The following is a 24623-nucleotide window of genomic DNA, read 5'->3' on the forward strand; positions in this document are numbered from 1 at the left end:
TGAAAATAATCTTTCGTGTTGCCACGACGCGCCACGCAGTGCCAGTCAGCGTCGCTCTCGTGCGATTTGACTTTTGGACTTTACTGTTATAAATACAATATTTTTCATGAAACCTGACCCCAAGAATTTAATAAAATAGTAGGTACCTTTTTTATTTTGTTTATGGTACAAAATTGAATTTTCTAAAATAATAACTAATCATTTTTGCTTTTCTCTGCATTTGCTGTCAACTGTCAAAGTCAAAATTCAAAATGGCGGGGAAGGGTAAGTGTGAGTAAATGTTGTCGCTGTCCTTTCTTTTCCTTTATGTATATTTGTTTCTGTAACTATATATATTTTTATTCCTGAATTCCCCGTCCCTTTAGGCACATCTCCAAACCCTCCACGCTTTATTAATGTCGTAGGAACGCTGTTAAACAAATCGAATATGCGCGCCTGTCAACAAAAAATTCTCACCAACACGCACTTTGTTTACAGTTGGCGCCGAGACAGAAGATCAACACAGATTGCGGTTTCAAATTGAACTGGAGTTCGTTCAATGCCTAGCAAATCCTAATTATATACACTGTGAGTATTTAGTCCTAAGACCATTCCAATGACATTAATTCCTTTAGTAATAAAACATTTACTTGTATGACTTTCTCACGGTTTTCTAACAAACACTTTATACTTATGGTATAGTGGGCTGGGGTGGTTGCACGACGTCTATCATGAACGCCCTAATAAATGTACAAAAATTAATAATAACTACGAGTGATGCTTTAAAGTCCCCCCACTTTTACATTTGAGACATTGTTTCAATTCATTAAGGTACTGGACCATAGAATTAAGAATACTCCAGAAACCGCATACGCACATCAAACAGAAGGCGACTCAACTACTCATAAATGAGTAGGTTTACGTTTTAACCCATTCGTTTCTTTGTAGACGTCGCTCAGTACGCAACTCCTGATTTGAATTCAACTATGCCGTGTTGTGTCCTTTTAAAGTTTTGAAACACTGCTAGGATCTTAAAGAAACAGGATGCAATCACATTTCATCTGTAATTTGCAAATGAATGTGTATATAACAAATGCATTACTTAAAAATTAAATTATTTTTCCAACTGTCAGATTGTCGAAGAAACAAAATGGAAATTTCGTTAGTGTTGCCATGGTAGTAGTATTTTTTACCCGATTTGCTCATCTAATGAAAGAAATAATGAAAATTAGACCTCAGATTAAACAACGCCATGGGGGACATTTTAACGACATTATCTTTAAAACATCAAATATTATTAAACATGATATAAAAATATCCGTTTATGTCAAATAAAATTTGTTTTATATATTAAGTTTAAAGTTCATTCATTCAATTACTCTTATTAAATGAACCTTTACTTATCTACTCTGTTGTGTCAATCATTGTTTCTTAATTCTACGTACTTGACATTAGATTATTTTTTTTAGTGTCATTGACACATTTCTGATCATGCGATTACAAGAGGATATCTCAACAGAATGCTCTTACGAGGTTTTCCGGAAATTTGAATTATTTTATACCAAAATCACGTACGACTTTTGCTCTGAGAAATTTCCCTTTTGTGGCCCCAAAAGTATTCAATGTCTTGGATGAACATATTAAGTTCTCCTAAATGAAAGCCATTTTCAGAAAGAGTGTACAAGTTAGGATTTTGTCCAAGGGAAGGGCTCTTGGCCTCATAGAGTTTGGGATATGTTTTTTAATTATTTTTTTTCAGTACATATTGTTAGCCCAAAGCAACAGTGATATGTTTGGATATTTATTTATTGTTTGAATATGATATTTTCTTGTTGTATTACTTTAGAACGTTTTATTATTTAATTTTGTTTTTTACATTTATTCTTGAATTGTTTAAACTTTCTACTGAGCATGCTGTATAATTTTTAAGTTAATTTTTTAAATATAAATCTTGTATAATTTTTAGGTTTAATTTTTTTCATTAACCTTGGGTATAAGGAAATTTATGTTTAAAAAATATATATATATATATTAAGATAAATATGTTAGTATTATAAATTTTTGTAAAAGGCAGTTTTGCCGTTTATCTTAATAAAATAAAATAAAAATATCTCTGAAGAACCTATTCTCAGATAATTGGACTTTGAGGTGTGCGAAGGGTCTGACAGAATCGGATTATTTAAAGTTAGTCTCTTTTTTGGAGAGTTACAGTGATAACATTTACCAGATGTGTAAAAGTAGATATGTTAAGAATTTTACAAAAACATGTACTTTTTATGAAATTTATTAATGAAAAATAAAAAAAATGTGAAAATAAAAATATATTTGAAACTATAAATAAATAAAAAAAATGTATTTGATATTAAAAAATAATAAAGTAGATTATGAATACTATATTTTCACATATCTAACTTCAATATTTTATTATTTGAAAACATTAATTTATTTTAGTTATTAACATATCTGTATCTCAAAATGGGAAATTTCGGGTTTATCTCACTGTTGCATTGGGCTAGCGATATGTATTTGTATAAATATAAAAAAATAATGGCAGAAGCTATGTTTTAATGCGGTGGTCTCCAAACTCAATAAGGATGTGAGCTACTTTCAGAAATTGAACTTGTCTGGTGAGCTACCTATACAAATTCCCTCCTTTATAGATTTTTATCATCGGCCCTTATCGTACCATGAAATATTTTTATACTAGTTTACATAAATTAGAACATCAGATTAACAATAAAACATAAAATGCGTACTTTAAATCCATATTTATAAACAAAATAGGTGTGAAAAAATAATTAGTGAAAAAAATGGCATTAACTTTCCTCCTCAATTTTTTTCATTTCTCGGTGAGTACCTTGTCACTCCCATCCGAATGCAATTATCAAAATGTAAATAAGTGAGTCTGTTTCTACATTTACTCTTAACAACCTTCATAGTGGAAAACGTTGATTCACATAAGTAGGTAGAACGTAGAACAAAACAATGTCTTCAGTCTTAGCGCATTTCTAACTAAAATTGGACACTTTTCTTTTGGAACGAAAGGCCATACAGATTCTATAGTTGAAGCAACACTCTTAAGCGACAAATCACATTGAAATTCTATCAATTCTATTTCTGATGAAGGGATATCTTCTTGAAAATTTTCATAACAAACATTGCGAAACAGTAAGGACGTACGGTGCTATCCCTCTCTCGTTCACTCTCTAATTCTCACCTAAGCGGTGATACAAATGAGCGAGAGAGAGACAAAGTGTATGATGCAGTTCGCATCAATCGTAATACGTCGCTAACCGCTTCAGTATTTTACTTCGTCTGTACGCACAAATTGTTACGCCAAAAAAATATATTGCAGCGGCAACCATTAAAAGGCATTTTGTTGAAATTCAGTAAATTTTTATTTATTTTCGGAGTTCAATAATAAAATTTACTAGGATAATTTAATATCCTACGTGAGCCACCGAAAAAGCCTCGGCGAGCAACCGGTAGCTCGCGAGTTACCGTGTGGCAATCACTGTTTTAATGTATACAGACTATTTCCTAGTAATAAATTATACGTAGAGAGTGGACTCCTTAGTTTTAGAAAATTATATTTTTTTCAGTGCCTGAAATATGTTTACTTGAATAGGGAATTGTTTAGTAATAATTTAAATCGGATTAACAATAGATCCGATGGTGTACTGCCAGTTCCAGATGCAGAACTAAGTTCACACAGAGGCACTCCTTACATGTTGGTCCAAGACCTTCAATCTTCTAACAAAGGAACTACAAAACATTAAATCACTGGTACAGTTTAAAGTAGGTTTGAGTTCTTGGATTAGCATGGAAGGAACAAATAGACGCATTCTTTAAAAAAATAAAAAATATATGCATACTGTAAATAAATTATGTTTTCGTATTATCAGCATATGTTAATTTGGTTTTTCTTTTGAAAATGTTTTTGATAACAATAATATAACTTTTTTTATTTTCAGTTCTAGCCCAACGCGGTTATTTTAAAGATTCCACTCTCGTAAATTACTTGAAGTACCTCCTGTATTGGAAAAAGCCGGAATACGCGCGCTACCTCAAGTACCCCATGTGTCTCTACTTCCTGGACCTGCTGCAGTACGAGCACTTCCGGCGGGAGGCCGTTAACGCCCAGTGCTGCAAGTTCATCGACGACCAGGCCATCCTGCTCTGGCAGCACTACACGCGCCGGCGCACGCGCATGTTCACCATGAACAACGGCGCGATACAGATGAACCCGGAGACGGGCGCCCAGCCCCCCGGCAACCCGGCCGGGCCCCTGGCGCCCCACCCGCCCGTGGGGGCGCAGGGCGCGCCGCAGCCCCCGCAGAACAACGGCATCGGGCCCAACTCCGCCACCCTGGGGCAGAAAGTGCCGTAACCCCACCGGTTCTTTAACTTGATAGGTCGTATGTATAGCGGAATCAAAACTATGTATCTAGGCGGCTTCTGAAACACTTTGCTTAAACATATAAATATTTTTATCGCGCAGTTTATTAGTCAAACTAAAATTAAAGGAATTAAGTTAAATTACTTTTTTTTTTAATTTGTTGCAACAGACAGGGAAAACATTTTTGAGAAGGGAATATGGAAGTTTAGGCGTTTACAGGGCTTATGACCTGTCATTGGCTGGTTTCAGCGGCCATTTTACACTGTAACATTTACCATTTTGCCTAAAAGCATATTTTTAAAAATATTTAGAAAGAAGATAATTTGTAAAAGTAAAATATTAAAAAGAACAAATGGCCGCTTACTTCTGCAGGGGAGAAACGAAAAGGGCGCGGCCGCGCAGTTAACGGTGTGTCAGACTCCCCCTTCTCCTCTCCTTGCTTCTCCTTGCAGAAGTAAGCAACCATTTTTTTTTTAATATTTTTTTTTTGTAAATTTTATTAATTCTAAAAATTTATTTTAATGTGCCAATATGTCTTCTCGCCCATACTGATCATCGTGGTTTCGGATGTGAAAGGGTTTAGAGAATATCCTGTATTTATTTAATGCTAGGCAAACTCAATATCCAGTATACTATTAGGCCGAATTATCCCTCTCAATTTCTTTTTGCTGGATTATTTCCTGAGATACAAAGAATATAATCAATCCACTCTAATTTCACCGTGCTGTGTGGATTTGGACTATACATTTAAAATGGGGCATTCTCTGTCAGATATCTTACTGCTAGTTTGTTTATTTGGAAATTCTAGTATTAATGAACAGACAGCTAGTGTACCTCCGTACCTATGTGCTATTCTGAACCGTTCTTGTGGCCGTTGAAAACACTTTTATCTTGTGTATTTTAATACTTTTTTGACCAGTTGTTTTAACTAAGTCTCATTGATTACCGTTTTTGGCTAGGTAAAGGTATCCATTTTTTACACTGGACCATTTATTTGACAGTGTTCTATGGGTTAGTATGAATGCTCATTCATGCACCGGATAGCGGTATCTTGGCTGGTTTTTTTGCACCGGATGCGCATGCATTTTCCTCGGCACCACGACTACTTAAATCAAACTCAGCATGGTCCCCGGCACTACACATGACAAATTGGAATCACACGAAATAAACACTTTGTTTTTTATCATTAATTTAAGACTAGTAAACTTTGCGCTTAAGTATGTTTGTATAGCGTTTTCTGGCGGCCATTTTTTTTACCTGCACAGGCCTATTATGTAGATGAAGTGAGGTACAGAATGTGAAGACTCGGAAGATATCTGAATGATGTGATTTAATATTGGAAATGAGGCTTTTTCTATGATATATAATTTTAAGGATTGAGTGAAATGAGATGCCTTAGGAAATCGTCATAAGAATTAACTTGTTTTTGTAGGAGACTTAGTATTATCTGGCAAATTAGCTCATTAATTAAGCTGAAACAGGCGTCCAATGGAGGTCTTGATTACATTTACACATCTTATACAGTAGGCTGGTCCAACCCCAAAGTCACTAATGGCCTAATTTTCCCAAACATATTGTCTATTCAATTCTGAATTATCCTAAGTGCGAAACATAAATTGTATACGCGCACCATATTATTGTAAAATTGGTAAAAGCCATAAAATCGCGTGAAGAATTCCGAGTATAATGAGGAACTTCAGCCCTACGGGAAATTGGATACAAAAAATGTTTTCTTGAGCGCGGTAAAAATTAAAGCATTAATTTGTATTGCAAAGTTTCTTAAAAAATTAATAAAAAAGATTTTAATAAAAACGCACTACTTTGATTGACGTCACTGGTTCATATGAACTAACCAATGATATGAAAGTTGTGAAGGATATTCGGTTGGCTTACCGTAAATGAACTAATCGTAAGAACTAATAGAGAACAACCTCTGACGTCACACGCAGAGTTGTTTCAGAAATACAAAACTTTAAAAAATCATTACGCTGATAATACGAAATATAAAAATTAAATTTAAAAAATTTCATTATCATTCCCTTTCCGTACCTAATGGTGCATAGGGCACTGCATTTGTACACCAATCGCAGCGTATCTCGATCATTTTTGTTACATGAAGGTAAGGTGATCAGTATTACGCTTCACGCAGAGTTGTTTCAGAAATACAAAACTTTAAAAAATCATTACGCTGATAATACGAAATATAAAAATTAAATTTTAAAAATTTCATTATCATTCCCTTTCCGTACCTAATGGTGCATAGGGCACTGCATTGGTACACCAATCGCAGCGTATCTCGATCATTTTTGTTACATGAAGGTAAGGTGATCAGTCTTACGCTTCAGATACCAGTCCAGGGACTATGAAATATTCTAGTGTAAAAACAGCTTTCTAAATAATATTTCATATCAACCATGTCGGGAATCGAACCTGAGACCTTTTGCATGGTAGGTAAATGCGCTGACCATTACACCATGAGGCCGACGGAAAAAACAAAATTTGGCTTAGTTTGAAAGTCTATTAACAAATTTTAAAAAGGCACTGAACTTCCTCATTGGCTATTTAATAATATGTATCTCATTGGGTATTGCAATAAGCTTGCCCATTTGAATGTTCTTTCAAATTTCTATGTATAATATTGCCATCAATTTTCTCTGCAATGTTTTTAGAAGAATAAATATTTAGTAAAAAATAACTAATAAGTATTATAGGCATTGGGTAGGACCAGCCTGTTCTGCTCGTATTACATGTGTCAGAAAATTGTACAAGATTTGACCCAATGAGCATTGTGTCGTGTAATACACAAATTGCGTGAAATCGTTGTCAAATTCAGAAAAATTAAAACACGTCCTATTTTTTAACAAATATTTGAACCTGTTAACCTGTTGATACTGTCAACAAGTATTGTTGCTTGTAACGGTGCTTGCAATTACTGATTGTCAATAAGGTTCATGATCCATGTTGTTTTAAACCCCGGTGTTGATCGTTGATCTCAGAATAATACATTGCTAGTTGTCAATTCATCGTCACAAGATAGCTCGTGCCAACTGTGAAACTGCCTGTTATCTGTCAGGGCGCTGAAAACATCTACTAACTGCGCGTGTTTATTTATAATTTTCAACCCCAGGAACTACCCTGTGTAAAACAGCAATTAAAACAACCCAAGTTTTGGGTAATTATACAAGAAACTGCAAAAAATCTGGTACCATTTTCTGATTTATAAAGTAAAGCCACCTGCAGTGATAAAATTATTTTTTTCTTCTTCCTTTTAGTTTAATTATGATCGAACTTGCCAGGTAAAACCGTCCCTGCAATAGGAGAAAATAATTAAGAGTATGTAGTTGCTAATTCCAATAAATTTATCATAATTGTAACTAAGCAATAATTTTACCTAATTGTTGTAATTATTTTGATGTCTCAACATAATATTTTGTACGATCCTGGCAAATGGTCGACAGTAGAGGATCTGAGATTGGCCAGAACATGATTTTTATATTTAAATTATTATATTATATATTGTGAATAAAAGAATAACAATTTAAGGTGTGATGTTTTATTTCATTGTATTTTTAACATACGGTATTTTTTATAACATCTAGATCCGTGTATATATAAGGTTGAGACAAGCAATATTGACAAACTCGAGAAAGGGGTGCGGTGTTGGTCTGGATATGAGCTAAGGGACGATGTATGAAACAAGGAAACCGAGATTTAAATACCATGACTAAATCCAACAAATACTTGCTGATGGACATGTCAAGAGTTGCAATAATCAACGAGCGTGCATTAAAAAAATATCTATGAATCTAGAAGAAACAACTTATGTATGTATAGAGAGTGATATGGTGTTCTATCCTCTCTGCCCTCCCCAGCGGAGAAACTATGATGGTTTGTCTATTTTTTTATTACAAAGATTTTAATCAAAGACAAGTAAATAAATGCTTATAAATTATACTTACCCAAAATGAACAAAAGAATATACGTAACATTCGTTCATATACATTTAAAAACTAAAATATTAAAAAATAAAAAAAAGTACACAAACAATAATTCAGAAAATACTAATCTCAGACTTGTATCTAATAATGATAGTGCGATATTTTTATTGTGGGCTGGAGGAGGAGACAGCAATATGAGATCTCTTACCCTGCACCTGTCTCTTCGTCAGGGCAAAAATAGTAGCCAGGCTTGACTGGCGAGAACTAATTTATGGGGACCTGGGCCGATTATAATGGGATGTTAACATTTATCTACAAAGTAAAATTAAGTTTTCTGTGTGAAAAGCAGAATATGCATACATTTTTTTCTTCTAAATATGTTCATAGGTTACCGACGAATAAACTTAAAATCAGTGGTGTCCAACTGGTAGTTCGCTGGCGCCTGGTAGCTCGTGACCTATATTTTAGGCGCCCGCAAACAAAAAGATGGACAGAAGAATACTTAATATCAAATTGCAAAGTTAATGTTGTAATTTTTTACTAATTGAGGACTGTTTTAACAAAGCGAAATAACTAAAAAAAAATAGTTTTTTTTCATATTAAAAATAAAACTACTTATTACGATTTTAAATAAAATAAAAATTAAATTTTATAGATATATAAAATCCTTACACATGTACTAAAAATCAACAATGTAGAATCAGTAAAATTATTTATAAAAATTAACAAATTACAACAGGGATGGAGAATACCTTAAATAAGGGAATATGGAAGTTTAGGCTTTTACAGGGCTTATGACCTGTCATGGCTGGTTTGAGTGGCCACTTTGCACACTGTGTAACATTCACCATTTTGCCTATGTTTGAACATCCATATTTCTTCAGTTCTTCCATTTGTTGATTTAATGTTGTTATAAATTCACTGAATCTCAAATTCACACAATTTTCACAAAAAATAAATATCTACATATTTTTGTGATAGGAATGTACGGAAAATTGATTTATGTTGGGAATTAAATAAGTTTACTTTTGCGTGAAATCATTTTAAACTGAGTTTTTGTAAAATTGTATGTCTACTGACATATCTAAGTACCTATGTAAATATACACATTCGGGTATTTACCTCCAATATATTTTTTACATACATAATAGCACAAATAAAGTGATAACAAAATGTATTTTAAATAAAATTATTTTATTATGATTCTTTTTTCTTGGCCGAAATCGTATTTATTTGAGATTTTTTTCGATTTTAAAAATTTAACACCCCAAAAAAGTATGTATATATTTTGCTTTGTGAAAACTCTATATAGTGTAGTTATTTCGTTTTGTAAAAAATCACGATATTTGAAACACTACAACTTTGCATAAATATAGTTTTGTTAACGTTTTATTTCACCAATCGATAAAGCTCACCTGGAAGAACCCATTTCAATAAAAAAACGCATTTGGTTTTTTTTGTAGAAATTTCACTTTGTGAAAACGGTCCTCAATTGCACCAATTGTTAAAGTGTGTCTATTTATGTGAACAGGCTTTCTCCGAATTAAAAATAATATAAAACAAATACTTTACGCTTTACTTAAAAAAAAATACAGTCTTGTGATTGAATATTGAGAATATTGAGAGGCTAATTATTATGCCTTTTTGTTACAAAAAATGCCACACACTTAAATAAATAGTCTACCAATGCATAGCCGGATAAGAGGATGGTGATGCTTCAAAAAGCAAGTTAGTAAATAGTTAATAACATTAAAAAAATGGTGATCTACAAAGTAAACATATAGTTTTGGTAAGCATGTGGGAATTTTTAACATTTTTTAAAATATTTTTTACCGCTTTCAAATTTTGCAAATAGTAGAAAGTAAATAACAAAACAGTTAAATAAATATACTACTAAATAAATAAATAATAATTAATTTAGCTGTGCCATTAATAATAACAAGATTAGTAGTTTGAATTTAATTATTAACAAAAAAACAATAGATATAAAAGCGTAAATAAGCTAAGGAACCCCAAAGAAGTAAAAAAAATAAAGCACGGAGAGTTAAACATTTCAGTTGGGTATTATTTTTCAAGAATCCTCACTAAAATCTACATCAATGGCAACATTGCGGCTGATTTATTTTGTGACAGGTTGTCAAAAAAACTGAAAACATCGTAGAAAGCGCATGAAAATGGCAAATGGAGCTGCCACCGGTTGGGAAGGTAATTAAAATCATTAATATTGTAATTAACCTTAATTTGTGGCTTTTAAATAGATGAATATATTAGTTGTGTACAATTTACCCAGCCGAAATCCCGTTCTTTGTGAATAATTTGACTATCTTTGTCTTTCTTGAACTGTCAAACTTTGACGTAGGCATTATTTGTTATGATTATCCTTTACTTATATGGTTTTTCTTGTGCACACTCATGTATTATCATCTATTTAGCGGTCGTAATTAGATAAGTATGTTTATTTTGCTTTAAATTTTATCAAGCGAGTATCAAAACAAATAACAATTTGGGATATAAAATTTTATAAGAAATGAATCTAATTAATGTACAGTTATATCTTGCGTTTTATTAGGGCGCAACACTCATGGCATTGTTTTAAATTAGAAATAACGAATACAATTTTACAATCAGAGTCGTGAATCTCTGTAGTAGTTGTTAGAAAAGAAAATTGCGAATAAAAAATAATCCTGAGGATTTATTTGTAGCCGGAAATCGGCAATTCAAATAACTTTCAAGTTTAAATCATTTTTTCAGTTCAGTGAAATGTAGGTCTTAAAACCTGTCATTTAAAAAATATTAACATATTACAACAGAGATGAAGAACATTTAAGAAAAGGTAATATAGAAGTCTAGGCATCTACAGGGCTTATGACCTGTCAATGGCTGGTTCAAGTGGCCACTTTACACACTATGTAACATTCACCATTCTGCCCATATTTGAACATCTATATTTCCTCAATTCCTTCATATGTTGATGTTTGTGAAGTTAAAGAGCTGAAACCTTTATTTTCTTATATATATTATTCTTTTATATTTCTTAAATGTTCTTCATCTCTGTTGTAATATGTTAATATAAACGGCTCCCCAGGGAGTTGAATCCAGTCCTTGTCTACAAAAATTTGGACAAACTCAAAATATTGTTGTTAAAAATATTGTTTATTTCTTAAGTTAGCTCATATTACAATTGGTATATAAACTAATATCATATCTATTTACACCATCTTACAGTAAACATTACATTTCTAATGTTAGTAAATATTAGTGTGTTAACCACTTACTGACTTTTTTAGTGTACCGGTTTCGAGACGTACCCGTCTCTTCGTCAGAACACTCACTACACCAACATGCGAGTACTAAAATACACCTCCACCTCCACTGTCACTTCCTTCACGATGATGGTGAAGGTGGAGGAGTGTTTTAGTATTTGCATGTCGGTGTAGTGAGTGTCCTGACGAAGAGACGTTTATGTCTCGAAACTGGTAGACTAAAAAATTCGGTAAATGGTTATATATATTTACTAATATTATTTAAAATATTTGACCACAAAGTTAACGATTTAAACATGAATAACTTAACATTTCTTTTTAAATTCAGTCGTTTCATTCTTCATACATTTTTTAACCTTTATGGAGCACTAAGCACAGTAATTTCTAATAAAAATATGTCAATCGAAGCTAAACTGGCAGTGCACAGCGGAGTTTTAGTCCCAACACTTATGTATGGAAGTGAAACATGGAACTGGCAGAGGAAGGATGAAAGCCGAGTGAACGCGGTTGAAATGCGATCTCTCAGACGCATGTGTGGGAAATCAATGTATGACAGGTTACGAATGATGAAATCAGGCGAGAGTGTAAATCTGAGTCAAGTATAATTGATAAGATTAAGAAAGGGTCTCTGAGATGGTTCGGTCACGTAGAACGAATGGACGACGAAAGAATGGTAAAACAAGTATATATGGCGAAAATGAACTGCAACGTGAGACGAGGACGACCGAGGAAGACGTGGCATGATCACATTAATCAAAGTCTTAAGTCTGGTCATGTCAAAAGCAGACAGAACCGAAGGGCATGTATGACAAGATGTTTGAATGTGGAAGAGGCTAGGATTGTATGCCAGGATAGACGTGTGTGGCGGTCCATTCTCTCTGCCTGCCCCTACGGAGAAATGGCGTGATGGTAGTAGTAGTAGTAGTAGTAGCATAACTACCTTTTGCTCGCAGCTTCGCCATGGTATTGCATAGTAGGAATGAGTTCATTATTTATCCACATAAATATTATTTAACAATAAAAAAGTTCATAATTGTGCTTGTGAATTGAGAAATAATATAAAACACACTTTATTCTCTCTAAATAATAGTTTTATATCACAAAGAAAATAAACTATAGTCCTTAAAATTTTGCTTGATTAGAGTGACAGTAGTCAGCAATAGTGACGACATAACTTTGTAGTGACATCTAAGGAATGATCTATATTGACACACGAAAAATCATTAGTATCTGGCATGTGAATTGATTTTTTTAATACAATGCTTGACATATGAATATATAGAATCAGCTTTAAAACTAAAAAAAAACCTAATTATTTACGATGTTCTTACAAGGTTACATAGTTTTGCAAAAACGTTAGAGATGGGACAAATTGATTGAATAAAAAAATAATTCATTTGATGTTGTTTGTGAAAAAAGTATAAATGTCTTATTTTTGATGAATAATTGTCTTAAACACACTATAATAGGCTTGTGTTTGCGTTTTTATATAAATTTTCGGAAACAGAGTTTCATGTTTGCGTGAAAAAACTGATAAAATTGATTTGATCGGTACATGATCAGCAACCAGTAACTTCCCGTCACTATTGACATTAGTTTGGCAGCTGTCATTTTAATCAAGCTAAATTTTAAGGGCTATAGTTTAATGGTGCAGTAAGTGGTTTTGTTTTGGTAGATGTTGATAATCATATAAAATGATTGAAATTTATAATTATTTCCAGAACTCCGTAAGCAGGCTCGCAACTTAGAGAATGACATCGACGTCAAATTGGTGGCATTTAGCAAGCTGGGCGCCGGAGCGGGGGCCGCTGGAAGCGGCGGGAGCCTCGCGCCGGAGCAGGCGCCCCTCCTGAGCCCCGAGGACTTAGTGGAAACTATGGCGATGGAAATCCAGCAGCTTATCAACCGAGTATGCTTTTTGTTTGAATTTGCGGTTCGGGCAGAATGGTGAATGTTACACCGTGTGTAAAGTGGCCACTTAAACCAGCCTATAAACTAATATAAACAGCTCCCCAGGGAGTTGAATCCAGTCCTTGGACAAACTCTAAATATTGTTGATATAGTTTTTTCAGTTTTGTACCGATTGTAAATTGTTGGTCGTCGTTCGAGTCACTGTACCTTTTATTGTTATTTTATTCCTATTTTTGTGCCTATTGGCATGTTATTACATAGAAATTCACTTTACGAATTTGGGAAACATTCATGATGTCTGCCATTTGGAGTACGTATTCCGTATTCGTTATTGGTACTTAAGAGTAGTTTAGATTTGATAGTATTCATAATTATTTTGTTTGTTTTCCAGCTCGCCGCTGTGAATGACAAAATGGCCGAACAATCTCCGAGCGGAGCGGCCATGTTACACACGAGACAGCGACACAGGGAGATATTGCAGGTAATGTAAGGATTTACTTCTCCGTGAATAATCAGATATTACTAAATAATTTGACTTACTATCACAAAAATGATCAATGGCCAGCGATTAATTGGGGTTTAGATAATATTTTGAGTATACCCAAATAATGTCGACTAATACTAGAATTTGGACGTACTCAACATATTGTTGATAACTGCATAAGCTTGGTTACATCAGAAGCTGAATAAATTGAATGAATACAAAAAAAACATTTCAAGCGTACTCTAGCTGTAGACAATATATAATTTGAACAAATGAATATTGGTATTATAGAACGGGTGCGTGTGAGTTAATTTGACGTTAAATAAGAAAGATGGATTACAATTGAAGTTATTTATTAAGTTACACACGAGTTACATCTTATTATTTTGTACAGAAGAAATTTACAATAGCAAACTCTTGGCGAGAAGCTAGTGGACCAAACCTTTGTTAAAATAGATTTAATTATATCAGCTTTAAGCTGCTCACTTAAAATTAATATAATAATAGCAATAAATAAGACGCTAGTTATTATATATTATTTTTACTAAGTTTATAATTAAATAAAGCCAGCGTGTCCGAAACAGCCCCTATTTTAGAGGCTTGTCAGCAGGTAGGAAAGAAAGAATATGAAATTAAGTTATAAATAATATCACAACACCCAGACCGATTAAGAAAAAATATTTTTTGTATTTTTTTCTTGCAACTGGTGGAAATCGAAACGGCAACACCAGTTTCACAGTTGGCCGTTTAACCAACTGCGCCATTCTTTATGAAGTCAAGCCACCGCACACCCGAGATTCTTCCGAGACACTATTATATTCATTGCTTTCGTCCGTTCCAGGATTATCAGCAAGAGTTTAGAAAGACTCAAGGCAACTGGGTGTCGCGTCGGGAGAGAGAGGATCTGTTGAAGGGGACCACAACGGATGGGGCGGCCAGTGGACTGTCCCGGCGTGATCAGTACGTCAAGGAAAGCGCACACCTCCACAGGTTAATCATTCTTTTAACTTATTTATTTTTCCATCATTTTTTGTCGTTTGACAAAATATCATGGATTTTTTTCCACGTTTCTTGGTGTACTCCCGCCTTTTGGGCATTCAGTGTCATTGGTGTTTGTGCGGCCACAACGAAAGTCAGGAAACCACTTTTGAATCATCTTCATTGACGGTGCAGGGTCCGGATAATACTAATCTAGCTTGGTTTGGTCTGAGTTATCGTTTTCTTGCGTAAATATTCATGTTTAATCAGAACACGAAACTCAGATTTTTCCATTTTAACCTTTCCCTTACTGTCCTAAAAACACCCGTGCGTTACGGTGCTGTTTACTCACTACACATTAAAAAAAAACAGATTAAAAAAGGGAATATTTATAGAGAATGGCTTTAATTATTCATAATTTAATTCAAAGATGATAATATTTGAAATCTAACTGCTGAAAACATGAAAAAACCATTGGGTATCGCTAACGACTCGGGTGAAACGTGCACGCAGAGCTACTAATACTAAATAGCTAGTACTGGACTACATGACTGACTGCGACGGGCGTAAATTCTTTACTCTTTTCTTCATACGCAACAATGCGAAACATCGTTACACTGTGAGTATAATTTATCCCCGATTTCCGATAAAATGCTTTTTTTGTGCCTAATAAGCACTTCTTATTTAATAACAAATTATTTCAGTCGATACGTAAATGTGTAATGGAGGAATACTGAAAATCTAAACCCAGTATTTATTATATTTGTAAAGATATTATAGTTATTAGACGCAATGTGTACTGGCTACACATCACCCGGTAGGGAGGGTTAAAAAAAACAGCGAGGTTGGTTGCTTCTCACTGCTGTAACTTGTAAATGCGTAAACAAAAATGGATGAAACTTTGACAGACGTCTAATGAAGGATGAAGCTTTTATGATTGGTTCACATTAGTGCATAGAAATGCCATATCTTAGAATTATTCCAAACTTTTTGATTCATCTAGTATTATGTATATGCCCACTGGGCGTATGTACAGTAAAACTTCAATTATCCGGACTAATGAATGCCAGATTTTATTGCTTTTGAAATAAGACAGCGAGTTTGAATCACATTAAAAACTTACTTAAAGATGTCCGGCAAAGTCAATTGCACAATTTAATTTAAATCAAAACTTCTCCTTTATTCTTTATTTCCTGATAACGATCTGGATATTTGGCAATCCGGATGACTGGAGTTCAGATGTACGGAGTTCTACTGTATAAATGAATAAAAATGACTTATGTTTTAGCCGATGGAGAATCTTTTTAGGAGGGGATATAAATTATATATTTTTTTAGTTCCCATCATCTTGTGGATGAGCAGATCAATATAGCGATGGAGACCCGAGAACACCTTACCTCACAGCGACACTCCTTCAAGAGACTTCAAACCAGATTTAATGACATGTCCAACAGGTCAGTTTCATGCAAAATTGCTGATTTATGAAGTTTTTACTGTCTCCTGTAAAGTTGTCATTTAGTTAGTTACGCTGTATTCAAATTAAGGAGACAGCATGGATTGTAAATGTTACACAGCATGTAAAGTGATCAGATAAAATAGCCAATGAAATAAATCAAAAGCCCAGTAAATACTACCACATTCCCTTCAAGGTGTTCTCCATGTATTTCATATTATACGAGGGTCAGTCAAAAACTAATGCCTCCAATTTTTTTCTACTTAAAGTTAGTTGAGTGAAAAATTTGAATTTTGCGCTATTTCTCAAACCTTCTTCTACAATCTACTGCAGTAGTAACTTTCTGCGTCTACAGGTGACAGCACTTCAGTAGCTTGCAAAATGGCCGACATCGATGATCGTATTAGACAGTGTTCAGTGATTGAATTCTTGAATGCCGAAGGTGAAACGCCCATTCGCATTCATGAAAGACTGAAAAATGTGTATGGTGATGTAACAGCAAATTTTAGCACGATTAGGTGATGGGTTCATCGCTTAAACAAAGCTAAAAGACAAACACCGTTGGCTGATGAAAAGTGGAGTGGCAGGCCGTTGACTGCAGCATCTTCGCGCAATATTCAGCGAGTTGACGACATCATTCGCGGTGACCGCCGGATAACTACAGATGAATTATGTCATTTTCTCTCCCTCCGTAAAGGCAGTGTAATGACGATTATTCGACAATTGGAGTACTCTTTTTACCACAATGGAATACATGCCCCTTCAATGCCTAATTTTTCTAATTCTAACTAAAAACATATTTTTATGATGCAAATACTGGGAAAAATAGTGAAAGTAAAAAGTTAAATTTTTTCAGTTTTAATTTCATATTTTAGTTTACGTGGACAATATGCTATATCGGGCATTAAAGGGTTAAAAATACAAGAAATAACGATTCTTATAAACATTTTTTTTTTATAAAAATGAAAGTTGTGGAAATAGCTTGCCCTCCACATACCGCACACCGTATCTGAGGGCATAAGTCTCCTTGGCGGTGCCCACATACACGGAAAATTTACTTGTTGTCAAACAAGAAAAGCTGCCCGAAAGAGCTCTCTGTAATCTGGTAGCCTTAGCATCTTTGTGCTGAAAGAAAGTAATCCAGACGTACATAATATTTACTTCATTGTATTGAGAAAAGAGGGAAATGAATTCTTCACTGACTGGGATTAAATTGATTGGACATGATCAATTCGCCGAAATGATTACAAAACTTTTTAAAAGCCTTGAAATTCTTTTCGGAAGCCACCAGATCTGTATAAGTTGTGGAAACAATTATAACTTCAAATCTTAAAAAAAAAAAACAAAGAAATCACCCTTTGCAATTTAGCTAAATTACACTTTTGACATAATACATGCAACCGACTTTTTGGTTCAAATTTTATCAAAAATTTTTACCTTGGTGGCGACTTTTTAAAATAAATTATAATGGCTAGTGTGTATACAATATAATAAACTAGTCGCCGAGTGATAAACATGTTTGAAATCACTTTTATACAGCGATTATCGGTATGTAGCAGATTGTCCACATTGGACACTGTAGGGTTAAATAAAAGATGGATCAAAACTGTGAAAATGGACGGAGATTATATTGAAAAGTAACAAATTATTTGTCATTAATGTGGTTTTCAACCTAGGCATTTTAATTTCTTGACAATTAATAGGAGAAAGAAAATTGCTGGCGTTAGTTTTTGATGGACCCGCGTACAATAAAAATATTATGTAATTTAAAATTCTAAAAACATGTTTATCATTTTAGATTCCCCGCAATCCACAGCCTCATACACAGAATCAACTCCCGGAAAAAACGAGACTCGCTCATCATCGGAATAGTGGTCGGAGTTTGCACCTTTCTGTTACTTCTCTACGCGTTCAATTAAACATATTCCAAACTTAGGACTGAAGGGCTCGGTATTAAAGATTAGAATTATTATTAAAACATTTTGTAATAAATTAATTATTTATAAGACCTGTAATTATGTCGAAATATATTCCAGTCAGTTACAATGAGATGTTTTTGGTTGTTGATCCGCCTATTCCATTGGTTCGGGAAATCTTGTCAAATAATTGTATGGCAAATACAGTAAAACCTCGTTTTTACGTTTCTCGATTTTACGTTTTCCCGCTTTTTACGCCGAAATATTCAGGACCCATTTTCCTTCATACATTCTCACACAAATATTGCCCCCAATTAACGTTTTTTATATTTTTCATAACCCCGATTTTACGCTTAAAAATTTTCAGAATTAATTTGATGTGTCAAAAATGACAAAATTATGTCGTAATAATGATGCCGCGGCCCGCGCGCCACCGCGTGTACCACACGAATGAAGAATAAAACAGGTAAACAACTAATAAAGGATAAATTATTGTCTTATCTTAACCTAAATTCAAAGCAGGTGCAGTGTAATGGACCTTTTTGTTTAAGTGTCTTCCTTTAGGGTTAGTCGTAGTTTTCATTTGAACAAAAATGTCATATTGACTTGTACAAATCATGATACGCAGTTGACAAACGTTTAGAAACAATAAAGTTTTAATATCATTAAATTGCAATGTTTAAAACATAACATAAATATTAAAAATTATAAAAAAGATTGTTCAAAAAGCCGCAATCTAAATGTCAGTTGTTTTTAGTATTGCCATAGAAAAAAAAGTGATATCGTATAAATAAAATTTCCCAACATTTAGGGGAAAAATTATTTTATGCAAATTCAAAATTGTATTTTCGTTTTTTTTTATTTACACATAAAATAATTTAAAATTAAATAATTAATTAAAATAATTTTAAATAAAAAAAACATTGCATAATATTCTTTTAAAAATATAAAAATATTTTTAGTGAAATCATTGAAAATAGGTAAAAAAATTTTGACAATTTCCACTTATCATCATTTTAACTATTTGTATATGTACACTATAGTGTAGCAAATCAATTTTATTTTGATGTAATTTCTATTTTTTCCATACATTTTTCATTTCCTCACTTAAGTGTTTTCCTCAGTTTTACACTTTTTTTCACGTAAAAAGGAGGTTTTACTGTATGGATTTGTTACCGGCAACCTGTATAATCCGGTATTCTATACAATACCTAGGCAATGTATAGAATACCTCAAACGTTTAGGTAATGCGTGAAATATGATTTATTTTATACTTTGCCTAGGTATTGTATACAGTACCAAATGCGCAGCCGGTAATGTGTGAAATAGACCAGAGCGGGGAATGGGAAGACGTGCGAGCAGCTACTTCCTCGTAACTTAACCTAACCTAATCTAACTATCAGGAGTAAAAAGTGTCTTTGTGTAAATAAATATTTTTGAGTGTAATAATTATTTCTACTGTAAAAAAAAGTATTATATTACCTACCTTTTCTATAAAGATTATTTTTAATGAATAATTGTTAACTTTTTAAGGTTATTTTTGAGCAAACAAGAGCTTTTTGAGCAAACAAGAGATTTGTTCGTCATTTTATAGGTAGCATGACATAACATTGATAAATATCATCATCGCATCATCGTTCCCTTTCCCCACCTAATGGTGCATAGGGCACTGCATTGGCACACCAATCGCAGCGTATCTTGATCATTTTTGTTACATGAAGGTGAGATGATCAGTCTTACGCTCCAGGTACCAGTCCAGGGGCTATGAAATATTCTAGTGTGAAAACACCCTTTTAAATAAATATTTCATATCAACCGTGCCGGGAATCGAACCCGAGACCTCTTGCATGGCAGGCTAACGCACTGACCACTAGGCCGACGATAAATATAGACCAAATCTATTTACTTTACACATTGCCGGTGGACCAGCAGATACTCTATACAATCCCTAGGAAATGTATACATTACCTAGGCAAAGTATGTAACGGACAATACTATTCATAATATTTCATACATTGCCTGGACGCCCCAGGTATTCCATACATTGCCTAGGTATTGTATAGAATACCTGAATTATACAGATTGCCGGTAACATTTCATATATCAGTGGAAAGATGGCTAAGTATTATGTCACTTTTTATAAACTTTGGAGGTTTGATGGGCTCTGAAAAATAAGAATTTTAGTTTAAAAACCTAATTCTAGTGTCAGCAGATGTTTGTTTATCAAAGATTTTTTACACAAAATGCTGAATTAAAAAAAAAAAATCCCGACTCTTACATATCACATTTAGCCATCTAGAACAAAGACGGAAAAACAAGATATGTTTGACATACCAAATATAGCCATCTTTCACAGACATGACGTACCGTCTTTAGAATTACAGTAATGGTTGCCAAAACAAGATATGTTTGACGTATAATATTTTGCCATCTAAAAGAAAAATGGCAAAACTAGACATACGATAAATTGTCAATCATTTCTCCATTTCTAAAGATGGTATGTCACGTCTGTTGTCATGTCGTGTCTGTTGTCAAGTGACATATCTCAATTTGCTATATTTGGAAATAGAAAAATAGACATATTATAAAGTGACACGGCTAAAATTCAAAATACACATTATATTTATGTAGATAGTAAACCAAGTGTAATTTTTTACCCTGAAAGAGATGATATATTATATTTGATGGAAATTTCAAATTTATACCGTTTTACTACAAAAAAATTGTGTATGAAAGGCATGTGGTTAAAATGTGCTAATTGACAATCAGAAAAATTTTCAGGAAAGCAAAGATAAATTCAAACTAAGATAAATATTAACATAAGTTGTGTCTGTTTTTAACCAAAAATAAACAAAATTATATGACATTTGAAAGAAAATTTTCTGTTCTACAAATATCTTGTAACCTAACCTAACAATATCTGTTAGGTTTAATATTACATATGTATGTAGGATTTAATGGTTGGAGCTCCTACCCCAGTTAGAGATTAACCGAAGACACGAGGTTGCTAATTAATGCGTATTTATTAGTAGCGGCGATGATGGGTTGAAGAGACTGCGCTTGAACTACATGCTGGAACTGTGTGACTGAACTTTACTGGGCTGCGCGTTGACTGCGCCCTGTGGTCTCTTTATGAGGCACATTCCTTTGTTCTTCATATCTCCATGGTAGGGACGATGTTAATGTACTGCAGGACGTTGGTCTTGTGTTTCGCAGTATGTAATGAATTGAATTGATTACAGGCCTATAAAATGGAATGTTAAGTATAGGCAAAAGTGAGCATATTCGACACCTCCTGTTCGAATCGAGGGAAAAAAGCTGCTCGCGATATCTGCGCAGTGTACGGTGATGATGCTATGAATTGTCGACTAATTTATTGTAAAATAATGAAGGGGAATACAGTATTGACTTAGTTTTTGTATTTTTCTTCGTTGTGTCCTCTTGATTTGGAAAAAAACTGACACAAATGATGTTAACACCTAATACATAACAGATTTCTAATTCAATTTTAATAAATTAATGCTTAATAGCCCTTCAGGTGCACAATATATTTTTCTGATTTATTATACCCTGTGTCGTTTCATAGAGCATACAGCGTCCATCATGAGGGTTGATTTTGATGGGTTTCAGTTTATGTAAAAAATAAATGTGAGGTATTTTTTTAAAGCGTGATAACACTTAAAATTGAAATAAAATAAACAAATATTTGTTGGAATTAATTGGATTTAAAGTTGTGTACCTTTCCTGAAGAATTTCAAATTGTCCTTTACGCCAATTGAAATTTCCACCGCAATATATGTATGTATTTTTTATTATTATGTTGTTTGAAAAATAATACTGAATAAAACACAGAATTAAAATACATCTTTTATTTATTTTTTCATCCATAACCTGAACATTTTAAAGATAGTACAAAAATAATTTAAAAATACAAAACATTACAAAAGTAGATGTTAAGTTCATTTCATTTCATGGAGAGACATCATATCTGATATTGGATATTAAAACTTAATACATACTTTAAAATACAATGAAAAATCATTGTCGGAGAGTTAACAGTATAAAAAAACTGACTCAATAAAATATTTAATAATAATTTCATTTTGACAGTTACATTTAAAGCTATTGTGATTTTTTTGAGATCCACGCCAATGTCATAATTAAATAGAAACATTATAAGCGCGTAATATATGGCATTTCGATTAATGAGCAAATGTCTTTCTTGCCTTTATTCTCTAAGAGATTTTCATTGTGATCAGACGCAATGCTACAAGTAATAATGAGATAAATTTTACCGGACACGGAGCTATTAGAAGTTACCCACATAGGTTTAAATGAAGGAATGATGACTATTGTCCATGCGATGATATTTCTTCACAGAGTATCGAACATCTGTTTTTTCAGTGCCCATTTTTCAGTTTACAACGCCATAGTCTTGAAGCAGAAAGCAGGAAAGATGGAATATCCTTAATAGATACCCACACTGTAGTTAAAAGTAGTTATCATGCGCCATCGTTCTTGTACTTTGCAACAATGGTGATTGGATTCATAAAGGTAATAAACCAAAATCAGTCATCAAACATCCCATTTCCAAGACAAACAAAAACGATTTTTTCCCGAGTATCTTAGCCTTGTACATGACACGTAAGGCTAAATACAGGGGTCCAAATATATATTTAAAAAAATAATGAGAAAATGCTATAATTAAATTATTGTGACTAAAAAATAGTACGTACATGTATGTATATCATGTAATTAGTAAATACAGTCCGATAATTGGAACTAGTGGATAATTAGTTATATGTATTTGCAGGCAACAGTCACAGACTGTAGGATGAGCCTTCTGGGCCTCAGTTAATTAGGGTCTCGGGCACCTTGAGATATTGCCCTTTTGGGCCTCACAATTTATTTTTTGCTGTTCAGAGCAATCTCATTGTAATAAAGAAGAATCTGTCACTCAGAATAATGCTACCAAAACCACATAAAATTTAGAGATTACGAGATAATATATTGAATATCTACGAAAAAAAATTGGTTAGTAAGCAATTGGCATTGAAAAGAGAAGAATCTGTAATTTAAAATAATAACAGTCAGCTATGGCCTCAATTAATCAGCACTGCGGGGGGCCTTAAGGCTGTAGTCTGGTAAAACAAACGCAAAATTAGGAAATCATACGATTTTGCCATTTTAAAACGAAAGTTTTTTTTAATCGCGCAATAATAAAAAAATAATTTGATAAAAATAATATTTTTTAAAGGTATTTCTGTTAAAAAATATACTTAAAAGTTTTATGTAACTAAAATATAATTACTTTTAAACCGGCAGATTCCGCCATTTCAAATTTAGACTAAACTTGGGTATCTGGGATCTCAATAAAGACTAAGTATTGAACTAAAATTTGTCGTAATAATTTGAAGATAATAAATTGAACATGACAGTGGCCGAAACAAAATTTTAATTTTTTGTTTTTGAAAAGAAGTAAAAGCATTTTAAACCACATACATTTTTGTGACATTTTCCTTTTTTCTATGTAAAATTATGCCTTCGGTAATACTTAAATTTTTTAGTTGAAACCTTTTTTAATAGAATTCTTTTCTTTTTTTTAAAGATAATTCTGGTTTTAATATTTAATTCATAACATATTGTTTACGTTTTTATGACCTTCAGACCTGCCCTTATCGTTTTCGGTACAGCCTTAATGAATCTGTTCTAATGGCTATAATAAATCGGCCCTATGGGCCTCAGTTGATCGGCTCTTAGAGCCTTGGTTAATTAGGATCTCAGATGCGCTATATTAGTATCCATAATACAAATTAAAATCAATATTAACTAATATGACCAGAATGAGTTTGCTAACTCATGGGAATACAATTGTGTTTTTGTACATTTTTGTATTTTGAAATAAAAAAAAAAATAAAAAAAATATTTTGAGTTTGTCCAAATTTTTGTAGACAAGGACTGGATTCAACTCCCTGGGGAGCCGTTTATAATAACATATTACAACAGAGATGAAGAACATTTAAGAGAAGGTAATATAGAAGTATAGGCATCTACAGGGCTTATGACCTGTGGCTGGTTTAAGTGAAACCTTTATTTTTACACTTAAACCAGCCATTGACAGGTCATAAGCCCTGTAGATGCCTATACTTCTATATTACCTTCTCTTAAATGTTCTTCATCTCTGTTGTAATATGTTATAATATGAGTTATTTATATAGATTTTCCGTGTTAAAGGTTTCTTTAAAATTACTTTGGTAATTAATCTTTGTACTATTTTGTTATTTATTTACATTTCTAGTTAA

At 33.2% G+C, this 24623-nt stretch overlaps 2 protein-coding genes across 3 annotated transcripts; both read left to right on the forward strand.

Annotated features, from left to right (window-relative positions):
* The first annotated feature begins 220 nt into the window (after nucleotides 1-220).
* Nucleotides 221-7920, forward strand: MED31 (mediator complex subunit 31). 2 transcript variants are annotated; one of them, XM_088225975.1, is made up of 3 exons: nucleotides 221-264; nucleotides 478-567; nucleotides 3954-7920. In XM_088225975.1, exons 1-3 carry the CDS (start codon nucleotides 252-254, stop codon nucleotides 4367-4369), a joined length of 519 nt encoding a protein of 172 aa, XP_088082101.1. In that variant the 5' UTR covers nucleotides 221-251; the 3' UTR covers nucleotides 4370-7920. The 2 variants fall into 2 exon arrangements, with proteins under 2 accessions (XP_088082101.1, XP_088082100.1); XM_088225974.1 differs by having other exon boundaries at nucleotides 252-270.
* Nucleotides 7921-10399: 2479 nt separating this feature from the next.
* On the forward strand, nucleotides 10400-18451 carry Gos28 (golgi SNAP receptor complex member Gos28). Its single transcript, XM_088225993.1, has 6 exons — nucleotides 10400-10521; nucleotides 13301-13488; nucleotides 13882-13971; nucleotides 14816-14964; nucleotides 16290-16406; nucleotides 18204-18451. The coding sequence occupies exons 1-6, from the start codon at nucleotides 10485-10487 to the stop codon at nucleotides 18322-18324; spliced, it is 702 nt and encodes a 233-aa protein (XP_088082119.1). The 5' UTR covers nucleotides 10400-10484; the 3' UTR covers nucleotides 18325-18451.
* Nucleotides 18452-24623: the final 6172 nt, after the last annotated feature.

This window comes from Micrasema longulum, unplaced genomic scaffold (genome assembly GCF_059751315.1).
Source record: "Micrasema longulum isolate JH-2025_06_02 unplaced genomic scaffold, ASM5975131v1 h1tg000403l, whole genome shotgun sequence".
In the NCBI taxonomy this organism is placed as follows: domain Eukaryota; kingdom Metazoa; phylum Arthropoda; class Insecta; order Trichoptera; family Brachycentridae; genus Micrasema; species Micrasema longulum.